Source organism: Hipposideros armiger, unplaced genomic scaffold, assembly GCF_001890085.2.
Source record: "Hipposideros armiger isolate ML-2016 unplaced genomic scaffold, ASM189008v1 scaffold_460, whole genome shotgun sequence".
Classification (NCBI taxonomy): Eukaryota; Metazoa; Chordata; class Mammalia; order Chiroptera; family Hipposideridae; genus Hipposideros; species Hipposideros armiger.
The window spans coordinates 355,821-367,602 of NW_017731810.1; the positions used below are offsets into that span (position 1 = coordinate 355,821).

Sequence of the window (11,782 nt, forward strand, 5' to 3'; positions counted from 1 at the left end):
GATAAGAATCTGAGTCCAGGAGGGCACCTCGGCCAGTGTTCTGAGGGGCAGAGCGGCTCGTGCCAGTCTCCTCCCAGCCCCTTTCTGTGAAATCCCCCAAGAGAAGTAGGGCCAGGCAGCACCCCCAACCCCGGCTGAGGGCTGTTTGCTGAGAGCCGGTGGCACCGGGCAGGCACAGTTCTAAGTGGGTCCCATGCACCGTATCACGAAAGCCTTTCTACGACCCTATGCGGTGGGTGCACCACAGACCCTGTCTGACAGATGAGGAAACTGAGGCACAGAGCGGTTAAGCAACAGAGTCTGCGGAACGCGGCTCCTCCAAATACCCAGTGACTTTGCCGGAAGCCACCGCCTTTAAAACAGCAAAGCACAGAATGTAGGAGTGCTGGCTGAGAGTCCGGACTTGGGCTCAGATCTGCTCAGCTCCTCCCCGACTGCATAACTTGTGGGGAGCGCTCAGTTTGCTCACCTGCAAATTGGGGAGGTGACAGTAACTACACCTCCGTGTTCAAGAGACGCTACGGGGCTTGGCAGCCCCCCTGCCTGGATCCTAGTGGTGTGGAAAATGCAACTGTCCTGTTACTGTGACTATTCTGAATGAAAGCCACCACATTCCAGTCCCCTCGGGAGTGACTTGTGGCAAAGGGCCACACCATGCAGGGCACTTCTCAGAAGTGCAGAAGGACGGTTAAATCACGAGGCCTGCGTGGGTCATGCCACCTGGTGGGAACAGTGCCAGGCTCCTCCCGCCTCTGGGCCTCTGTGCTCTAGAAAGTGAGGTCCCCAGAGGATTTGGGGTGGGGCTTGGGGGTTGGGGAGGCAGAAAGCCTGTGCTTTCCACAACCCTGGAGAGCTGAAGGCCCTTTTGGGTAGATAGAGCCACACTGCCGGCACCCCGCCCCCCATCTCCCCACAGGTGGGGGCAGAAACGTGGCGCCTGGAAAATTCACAGAAACAAGCGTCCCTTCCCTGCACTCACCTCTGCAGCTGTTTCCCCACAGCGTCCGTCACCACCATGCCGTTCTCCATCTGCTTCGTCTCTTTCCCGGGACCGCTCAGGCCTGCTAACCCTGGCAGGAGACAGACACAGGGGGAATCGTGGTTTCAAGAGGCAATGCCAAAATCACAGACAAGGAAAACGTGTCACTTCGGAAGTGACCAATGATCTGGCTGCCAGGAAGCTCAGAAAGCAAGACCTGCTTTGCTGAGGCCCTCGGCTGGGGAGCAGGAGCTAACTACCAGCGAGCTAACTACGAGTTCCCTCGGGGCAGGGATGGTTTTACAATCGTCTGGAGGGCCCCAGTGGCCCAGGGCACGTGCCCTGTGTCAGCAGTGACAGGTGACAGGTACAATCCTGTTCAGTTGACTGTCTTTCTGCTGCATGAGGCTTGGGGCCAGGATGCAGGGAACCATGTAGGAGAAAGGACACAGCTCTCTGGTCCCCAAGGGTCACCAGCTAACATGGCACCAGCCAGTGGAGTGCCAGGGGTCCCCGCCATGCCAGGAGTTAACCCTTTGGTTGCTGGATCAGAGAGGTCCAGGAGGTCCAGGGTAGGGGGTACCTGGGGCAGTGGCTGCTCCCCCAATAGTAAGGAAGTATTAAGAGCTGATATGGCCACCATGGGGCACAGCAGCCAGCTGTCTGCCCCAATCCCAGGAAGTGCCCACCCATCAACACTAACCACCATAACCTCAACGGTGATGGCTAACGTTTATCACGTGAGTGTTTCGGCCTCTGTGCTGTGCTGAAATATATTATCTCCTTTCATCTTCCCAACTACTCAGTGACACATGTATTACCCCTGACTCTGCCCTGATTTCCTATTTGGTAAAGAGGGAGAGAGAGAGAGAGAGAATGAAAATATGAGATAGAAGCATAATCTAGGGCTTCAAAGGGCTGACCCCAGAACAGGAGAGACATTACAAAAGGGGATAAACACGCAGCCAGGGTGACCTGGGAACATGCTGATATGACATGCATCAGAGCAGAACCCAAAAAGGCAGGCTCTCTGGGGTGACAGCCATGGGAAGACAAAGCAGACAGACAGCTGAGGCCCACTGCGGGGATGTGGGGGGAGGAGTGTTCCAAGTCGTGATTCTCCATCTGGGCTGTGAACCAACCCCCCAGGGATGCCCAGGGTCCAGTGCCAGCAGTGAGTCTGCCAAGGAGTCTGCCACGCTGAGTTAGAGTCGCTCTCCCCCTTCCTAGCTGTGTGTACTTGGAAAGCGATAAAACTCTGAGCCTCACGTGTGAACGTCCACGTGTGGAAAATGGGAATAAAAGCAGGCCCTCCCCTCATGAGCGGAAGGATGAGTGTGTCGGTCACGCACAGCGTGATGTACACCACGGTGCTGCTGTCGCTATCTGTACTGTAAACGTGTTCTGTGGGCTCTGGTGCACAGCCAGGATTGAGAACCACCACTGTAAACGTTTCCTTTAATGTCAGCATCTTTTCTGAATTCAAAAAAAACTAAACCGAACAAAAAAGGAGCGTGATAACAGGCAGGACTTCCCACGCAGCCACATGCACTGGTGCTCATGGCCATGCCAGTCTCGGGGCCCAGGCCTGGCTGGCCCTGACCACCTCTCTCTGTGCAGAGATGGGGAGGCCTGGAAGGGCTCCCAGAGACGCCTGCCCTGGGGGTGGGTGCTTCAGAGAGGCCCCAGCTGTCACCCCGGCTCCCAGGCCGCCCTCCAAGCCTCAGCCTTCCCTCCCTTTCCTGCTCGTCAGCCAGTACCAGCCACCAGGACTGGACGGGATTCCGTGCACTGGCCTCCTGTGGCGGCCTCCCCTTCTCAGCCCACTCAGCCCACAGACCGATGCACTGCTAGAAAATTCTCCTCTGCCGGGGGAGGGGCTCAGAGTCCAGGAAGGGCAACGTGACCCTGTCCGTCCACCATTCCTCTGTCTTCTTGGCAGGGGATTAGCCCTCCCCCTCTTCCTGTGGTCTCGGCAGGCCTGGCTCCCCCAGTCAAGCCGGGGGTGCTGCCGAAGGTCAGCCCATCGGAACCCCTCTCCCAGAGCTTTGAACCGTCATTGGCCCGACAAGGACCAAGACAGTCCCACCTGAGTCCTAAAGGAATCTCGTTCCCGAACTTCCCATTTCCCGAGTCCTGTGTGTCCAGTTTTGCCCTCGGTTTCTGAGCTACCTGGTGACCTAGTAAACACCCTTGTCGTTAAGTGGCTGGAGTCACCTTCTGTGGCTTGCATAAAGGCCCCTGGCCAGGCCCTTCAGCCACACACTGCTAGTTATGGAAGCCAGGAGGGATGGGTGTGCTCCAATGGACAGCTCAGGCCTTATGTGTCACCAGAGTGACAGGGTGGCGTTCCCTGTTGAAGTTCTGCTGGAAGACATCCCTTCTCGGAGCGCCCACAGCCACCTGCACCCTGGGGCTTGACCATGCAGGAGCAGCCTCGTCATGATCAAACTGGTGCCATTTATTGTCCGTCCACCGTGTGCCAGGAATTTGACCACACGCATCTCCTTCAAGGCGTTGTGGTCATCTGACCTACACGACAGTCAAGCTTAGCCAAGGTCACCCCACGGATGAGCGGGCGAGCTGGAGATTTGAACTGTATCCCCAAGGACCCACCACAAAGCCTGGCACATGGTAGGTGCTCAATAAATGTCCGCCAGGTACACAATGGAGGTGGGCGGAAGTGTGGATGTTCCCGGGCCCCTCCCAGGCATGCAGCAACAGGACAAGTCCGAGTGCAACCTCCTTGTGCAAACAGCCAATTCTAAGCCAGGTATCACTGACCTGCCTCCTCCTCGCCCTCCACTTGGCTGCCTGGGGATTTATAAGAGGCAAGAAAGTGTTAAGAACCCAGGCAAAGCTCCCCCGCAAGCTCCCACTTAAATGCCCAGAGGGGATGATGGGTGGATGTCTTCTCTTCAGGGTGAGGGGCAAGGATGGCTGAGGGACCGGCTGCATTTGTGCCTCAGTTTCTCCACCCCACATTTCCTGGGTGGACCCCTCATACGCCCACTGCACGAGGCCAGCCCCTTTCTCAAGAAGTTATAACCATAGGCGACCAAACATTAAAAAAGCTAGAACAAAGCAGACCAACCTTCCATCTTTACGCCTGTTTTCACGGCAGCAGAAGGAAAGAAAGGAAGAATTACAGCGTGGCAGGGCAGGCATGGCAGCTGGGGGGCGGCACTGGCCTCGGGCCTCAGCTCTAGCTCATGGCCTTTGCTCTTCGAGGACATGAGAACCTTACTCTGAACCAGCTGTACGTGGAGCCAAGAAATGGGGACAAGAAGGTGATGTGGCTCAGGTGTCACCTTGGACCCTCGCAGGCTAGGATGGGGACTGCTTCTCGGGGTTCTGCCAGCCTCCCAGGCTTGCCTCAAACACTAAGATGTCCTTGATTGTTTAGCATTTGTCTCCCCCATCGAAGTATGAGCTGGACTGGGTCTTCTCCACTTTATCTCCACACCTGGTACCTTAGAGGCCATGTGCGGTTGCACAGGACGTGCACTGCACAATTCAAGGGGCACCAGTCCACACAGTGGCTCAAGCATCAGGTGTCCCTATGGCTAACCACAGGCCCTCTGTGCACATCTGATGGGCAGGTGGACAGATTAACCGATGAGTGCCAAGCATGTAAGCACAGGTGACCTCCCAATGCCAGAAGAGGCTGCATTGGTCACTGTGGTGCCATCTCATAGACTGGACCCACAAAGCTGTTTTCTAAACCCGCCCTGAGAGAAACGGGTAAAACCAGCTCCTGTTTTCTTCTGAGCTGGGATAGTTATGGCGCTGTGTTATGTTCAAAGCCCAGAGGCCTACAGACAGTTTACACATCATGCTACTTAAACAAGCAAGGAGGAATTCATCCAGTCACTTCACACGTTTATGTGATAGACACTGTTCACAGCCCTGGGGACACAGAGGTGACCAAAAAGCCCTCGGGGAGCGTAAATGTCAAGGAGGAGAGAGAGAGACCATAAACAACAAACCAGTAGATCCAGAACTTACTGTCAGGCAGTGGTACCTGCTACAAACAAAAATAAAGCAGGGTAAAAGGAACACCAACAACGGGGGGGGGGGGGGGGGGGGGTTGTTGCTATAAAATAATCATTCTTTTTTTTTGTTGTTGTTGTTAAAGCAAAGACATGAAACTTGTAATTCAATGCCTGTTCCTTGAGTGCTTCTAAGCACCAGGTATGGGGCTGTGATGCTGATAAGCCAGGCATCGTCCTTGACCTTGACCTTGACCCACGTAAGCGCTGCCTGGGCCTTGTGCTCCGCCAGCTGCTGGCCCCCCACGCAGGAACCTCAGAGGCTCACTGTTTATTCCAGCCAGACTGCCTTTACTCAAGAAGGTTCTGGAACTCCGCTTGGGCAAGGGCCAGTGGGCAAGCCTCCCTTGAGGGGAACATCAAGTCACTGCTGTACAGTCAACGCCTCGTTTTTTACCAAAAACGGAAGTGACCAGCTGCATCACCTGACCCTCCCCTCCCGCCTGGGCCCTGAGGGTTCTTCATACTCAAAAGAGGAAGAAATATGGCCACTGCGGAGAGCCGAAAGGAATGCGCTGACTGCCGACGGGCTCTCCAGCAGCTGCTCACCGACCACGAGGGATTGGGGTCGTGCCAGGGAGGCGCTTATGACCTGACATTAAGAAAAAAAAAATAAAAGGAAGAGCAGGAGAACTTATGACTAAAGTGCTCAGTAGGATCCTAATCTTATCAGGGAAAAAGGTCTAGGAGAGAGACACAGGTGGGAAAGAGGCCAGGTGCCAACACAGTCCCCCTCCGGGTGGTGGGAGAGTGGAAGGACATTCTTTTTCCTGGTTCTTTGCGTTTTCTGCAGTTTGCAGTGGTCTACAGTGAATGCATATTGATTTTAAAATCAGAAGAAAAAAAAATCAGCAAAAATCTAAAAAAAGGGAAAAATTAGTTGCGGGATTGAGAGGTGGCTCAAACAAGGTTCTGAAAGTAGACCCATTGCTAGCATCAAGGTCTTTCCCCCAAAGATGGCAAGGGAAGAACCTGGGCAGCTTGACTCGGGGCAGAGAGGATTTCTCCTCTACCTCACATGGTGGACTGTATGCTGTGCATTGTACGGTGTTCAGCACCCTCTCTGGTCTCTACCCACAAGTTACCAGAAGTAACCCGGGGCCTCAGCTGTGACAACCAAACCACGCCTGCAGACATTGCCAAGTGTCCCTGGGAGGCACGAACGTTCCATGGTAAAAATCACTGCCCTAGGTTTTAGGTTCCTAATAAAGAAACCAGAGTAAATAAAAATGCTCTTCACCTTCCAGGTATGAAGGTTCTGAGCCAATTTATAAATCTCTTTGCCACAACAACAAAAAAAAATCCTAGATATCAGTAAAATGAATGTCCGGGGGGAGAAACATCTCCCCACCCCAAGCCTGGTTCCTGTTACATCTCCCCTTCCCCAACCCTGATGACAAAGAATCCCCCCAAAACCAAACACACCCCCTTCAGCCTGGGTGTTCTAAAAAAGGCCCGATGAAGCCAACAAGGGGGAAAAAGAACCTGTTTCCCTTTAGGAGAAGCCAAGAATGTTGTTAAAACTAATCCAAGGTCACTGGCGCTTGGAGCTGGCTGAGGAAAATGAGAGCCTGACGCTCAGCCTTATCTCCTGGGGCCTCCAGGGAGGTAGAAAGAGGGGGGCCCGGGCAGCCCACTTTCATTTCATACCCTCAGGCTGAGGACGGCTGGGTGGCAGAACTCGGGAAATGACCCCACAGTGTGTGCTAGGGTGGTTGGCAGTATTTTCATCACCAAGTCAAATGCCAACATGCACCCCAAAAAAAAGAAAAGAAAAGAAATTGGCAGCATGCCAGGTTCCACATAAAAACTGTTTTTGCACATGCCTGGGGCTGGGAGCGGGGGAACGAAAAAGAGCTTTCTGCACCAACCACAAAGTTTAAGGACATTCCCTGCTCACCTAGACAGAAAGGGGAGAGATACCGCCTTCTAGGAAAAAGACTCAAATCCACATGTGTCAATTTGGAAAGCACAGAGGGCCTTAAAGGTAGCCCACCAAGCACAGGTCAGTGAAATACAATAATGGTGAAGTCAGCCCACCCGTCATGTAACCTTGGTTTGACTCGGGCTAAGAGACAATCAGAGGAAGGAGACTGCAGCAAGAAGGGAACAGGCTAGACTTAAGGCAGAACTTTCCAACCACAAGAACGTGAACGCGTAGAAACACATTCCAACCAGTGAGCTTAAAAGCTGAAGGGAGGGTCCGCTATCTCGCACTGGCCAAAGGAAACCACTTTTCTTTTAAAAGTGCTAAAGGTCATAGCGGCACTATTCGTAAGAGCCAAAAAGTGAACGCAACTCAAAAGTGTTCATCAACTGATAAATAAATAAAACGTGGCATGTCCACACAATGCGCTATTACTCAGCAAGGGAAAGAAATGAAGCACCGATACAGGCCACCACACGGATGAACTTTGAAAATGTCACGCTAAGTGAAAAAAGGCAGTCACAAAATACCGTACGTTATAGAATCCCACTTATAGCAAATGTGCAGGATAGACAACTCTATGGACTAGTGGTTGCTTAGGACTTGGGGAGCTGGGGGAAAACGGGGCGTGACTGCTGATGGAGACGTGGTTTTCTTGAGGGTGATGAACATGTTCTTACATTGACGGTGGGCGACGGCTGCACGACTGAAGAGACTAAAAATGACTGGACTGTCCAATTTCACTGGGTGAATTGTATGGCATGTGAATTATATCTCAATAAAGCACTTACTAAAAACACCGGCAGCAAACTCTGTCAGAGGAATGAACAAGCCCCCCACCCCTGGCAGACCCGGAGACCACGAGGGAGCAGAGGGCTGGAGACTTCAAGACCAGATGTGAGGTCCCAATCCTGCCAGCAGCTGCTGTGTGTCCTTGAACAAGTTGCTTCCCCTCTCTGACATCCGGTGGCTTTCCAGTGCATTTTGACCAAAACCCAAGCTCTCGTGCTGAAGGTTCTGGAGGGGGACCCCCTTGCCGGCTTCACCCCCCACTCCCATCCCTTGCCCACATGGTCTGGCCACAGTGGCCTCCTTTCTGCTCTTTAAACAAACTGAGCTCATGCCTGAGGCCTTGGTGCTTGCTGTTCCCTGTGTCAGAACACTGTTCCTCACACCTTCTCTTTGCTGGCCCCTTCCCATGCCAATGTCACCACCGTAGAGGGCTTCTCTGACCACCCTGCCTGAGCTGCCACCCCTATCACTCCCCAGCCCATCCTGTGGCATTGTGCTTTATCCACAGCACTTAATGTTATGTGAAACCATCTATACTTGTTCATTTGTTTATTGCCTTCCTCTTCGACTAGATTCTAAGCTCCAGGAGGGTAGGTATTTGTCCATACGTTGCTCTGTCTCCCCAAAACCCATAACAGTACTGTTATGGGCTGAATTGTAGCCCCCCGATTCATATGCTGCAGTCCTAACCCCCAGGACCTCAGAATGTATTTGGAGACGGGGGTCTTTGCAGACAGAATGAGTTAAGATGAGGTCATTAGGATGGGCCCTGATCCTATGTAACTGGAGTCCTTATAAAAAAGACGGCATATAGAGATGGACGCACACGGGACAAACACCATGTGAACATGAAAGCAGATTATCAGGGAGATGCTTCTACAAGCCAAGGAATGCCAGCAAACCACCAGGAGCTGGGAGAGAGGCCTGGAACAGACTCCCTCACGGCCCTCAGAAGGAACCAGCCCTGCCGACACCTGGATCTCAGATTTCCAGCCCCCAAAACTCAGAGACAATACATTTGCATGGTTTCAGCCACTCAGGTTTGTGGGACTTTGTTACAGCCACGCTAGGAAACTAATACAAGTACTTAACACATAGTAGGTGCTCCATCAGTACCTGTGGAATGACTAAATGACTAGCAAGTAGCTTTCTTACTGATCAGCCCCTTTCACAGAGAGGGACCCGCCTGCCCCTGGCATAAAAGGGACAAGTTTCTGTAAACCTCAGTTTTCTCACCAGGAACTGGGAATAATAATAATTCTACCTCCCTCATGAGCCGTGATGACTCCTGTGGAGAATAGAAGTTCCATCCAGTAAGCACACAGTAACCATTTGCTGTGTCTTAGCTGTGTGCCTCTGCATCATAGATGCTTCGGTGACAATTGTGCCCGGGGAGCTGTGCATCGGGGCAGCCCTGTGGCCCTACCCTGACACCCGTGTGGGGACCAGGTATGTGGCAAACACACCACAGAGGCTCAAGAAGTCCGTAATTAGCTCCTGGAAGACGGAGATTAGGGTAAGACAGGTGACCTTTGTGTAGTTCACTCTTTGTAGCAACAGCTGAAACCAAAGCCAAAAAGACATCAGATGACCTCTCTGTGTTAACACAGGTCAAAGTGGGAGAAGGGCGGTGTGCAGACGAGCGCCTGAGCTGCCAGCCTGACAGATGAAACACCGGGCAGCCTGGGAAGGTTGCAAACCAATCCCCTGAATTTTAAACCAGCTGATAAAGAGAGAACAGGATTCTTAGAAGTCTCACCCTGTCTGCTTCAAATAAAGACAGGGTGAGGTCCTCGCCCAGAATTCAAAAGGCGCCTCCAAGACTGTCACTGCTTGAGCCCTAGCCTGGGAGGGGCGGCTGGGCTCGGCGGCTGGGAAGTGGGCAGGTCCACCAGGTGCCAAGGGCATGGGGGTAAAAGAGAGGCAACTTTTCCCAGGGGCGCAGTGACAGCAGCTGTCATTTACGGAACACTTTGTGCCAGCACCATGCCAGAGGCTCCACATAACAGAGCGCATTAAATCTACATCCAACACCACAAGGTTGGTTCAGCTGTTATTCTGCTTTCTCAGTGAGGAAACTGAGGCTCAGAAGCAGTTTGAGCTCACAGCTGGTAGGAGCAGCAGCCGGGATTCAAACCCAGGTCCTGCCAACTCGGGGCCTGCACGCTCGACCACCTCGCCTCACGACCCTAACAGCTGGATGATGCCACAGCCTCTTGGAAGCCAGAACTATAATTATCATTGTCCCTATTTTTGTCAAGAGGGCACTGAAGCTCAGGGGACCCAAAGCCACATCACAGGACAGTATCAGGAGTTGAGCCTGGGGACGGCTGACCAGTCCATACAGCCCTGGGGCTCCCTGCCCCGTCCCAATCTCAGTTCAGCCTGGAAAGGGTGATGACGGTCCTTCCAGATGGTTCCTGAGGAAGGCTGGCCCAGCCTCTGCCCTGATGGCTGACATCCAGATGCACCGCCCACAGGGGACAGGAGCCTCCAGGGGACACCCGGGGCCCTGCGGGACCCCACCCTACCGTCATCCTGCTCCGCCTGCTCCTGCTCGGTGCCGGCGTACGTGCGCAGGAACTCGGCGAAGGCCCCGTCCCGGGCCAGCAGCTCCTGGTAGGAGCCCATCTCTGAGATCTTGCCGCCACTCATGACGATGATGACATCCACTTGAGGCAGGTAGCTGATCCCGTGTGTGATCAGGAGCCGCGTCTGTGGGCAGAGCGGAGACCCAGCGAGTCAGTGCATGTGTGCAAGAGGGTCGCCCACCGCCCTGATGGAGGAGCTTCTGTCCGGAGGCAGAGGCACGCCTGGGGAAAGCGGGCAGAAATGCCCCAATCTGTGGGTGCTTTCATGCAACACCCACGGGAGCTGGGGCGGCGGGCAGGGGAGGAACCAAAGATCCCTGGCCCGGATTCCAGGGCCGGGGGAGAAATGAACAACATAACACTGCAATGGACGGTGACACACAGGCCAAAAGGGAGCTGGACGCTGGGGGTGGGGGTTTGCCATTTCTACAGGGTGAAGGGAAGAGCTATTTCTTTTTCTTTTTTCTTTTTGTGGAGGGCAGTGTCACTGGCCCTCACATGTGGGATCTGAACCGGGGCCCTCTGGCCTCCCGAGCCAGCTCTTAACCATCACGCCACTCGGCCGGCCCGGGAAGAGCTATTTCTGAACAAGGATCTGAAGAAGGAGACGGAGGGAAGGGAGGGTGCCAGGCACGTGCCGATGAATAAAAGAATGACACTGATGCAAAAGAATTTGCACAAAATGGCTTAAGTTTTTAAGTAAACCCCCAGGGCCCGCCCCCCAAACCTATAAATTTTGTACTTGTGTATACATTTTATCTAACAATCTGCAAGTTTGGGAAGACACCTCATCAGACTATTTTTACATGAGGTGACAAACTTTTTCTTAAAGGGCCAGATGGTCAATATCTTCAGCTTACGGACCCTCCGGGTCACTGGAAACCACCAGCTCTGTGGTTGTAGGATGGCAGCCGTAGGGCAGCCGTACATAGGGCATACACAGATGGGCTGGCTGAGTTCCCATAAAGCTTTACTTATGGACACTGATATTTCAATCATCTTACGTTACAAAGTGTTTACTTTGCTTCAGATTTTCTTCCAACCCCTTAAAAACATAAAGACCTTTCGCAGCTCGAGGGCCGTATGGAAACAGGGAGCAGGCGAGAGTGCTGGCCCCTGCTTGAGAGGGGAGCTAGGGGTGCAGGATGAGGGGGGACCACAGTTTTTAATTTACATACACTCATAGACTCTCTGATTTTGTTACCGTGGGCATGTGTTACTTCAATAACAATTTTTTTTTAATATTTAAAAATTATGTCCATAAAGAATTTCTGTGGTGTGGATGGGAATGTTTGAAACAGGTTAAGGGGCACGGAGCTTACTATGTATATGCATCACGTGACAAGCCTATTAAAAAAGACTTCAAAGAAATACAAAAACCTCTAAGCAGTGGCATGATGCCTAATTGCTTGTTTTTCTTTTTCGCATTTTTCTGAATCTC

At 52.9% G+C, this 11,782-nt stretch overlaps 1 protein-coding gene across 1 annotated transcript in view; it reads right to left on the minus strand.

Annotated features, from left to right (window-relative positions):
- The window catches only part of ABCC1 (ATP binding cassette subfamily C member 1 (ABCC1 blood group)), a 126,110-nt gene that overhangs the window by 20,442 nt on the left and 93,886 nt on the right, over nt 1-11,782 (minus strand). The window contains exons 18-19 of the mRNA XM_019666077.1: nt 10,282-10,465; nt 980-1,070 (exon numbers count right to left, since the gene is read on the minus strand). Of these exons, the coding sequence (XP_019521622.1) occupies nt 980-1,070; nt 10,282-10,465 (275 nt within the window). The remainder of the gene's footprint in view (nt 1-979; nt 1,071-10,281; nt 10,466-11,782) is intronic.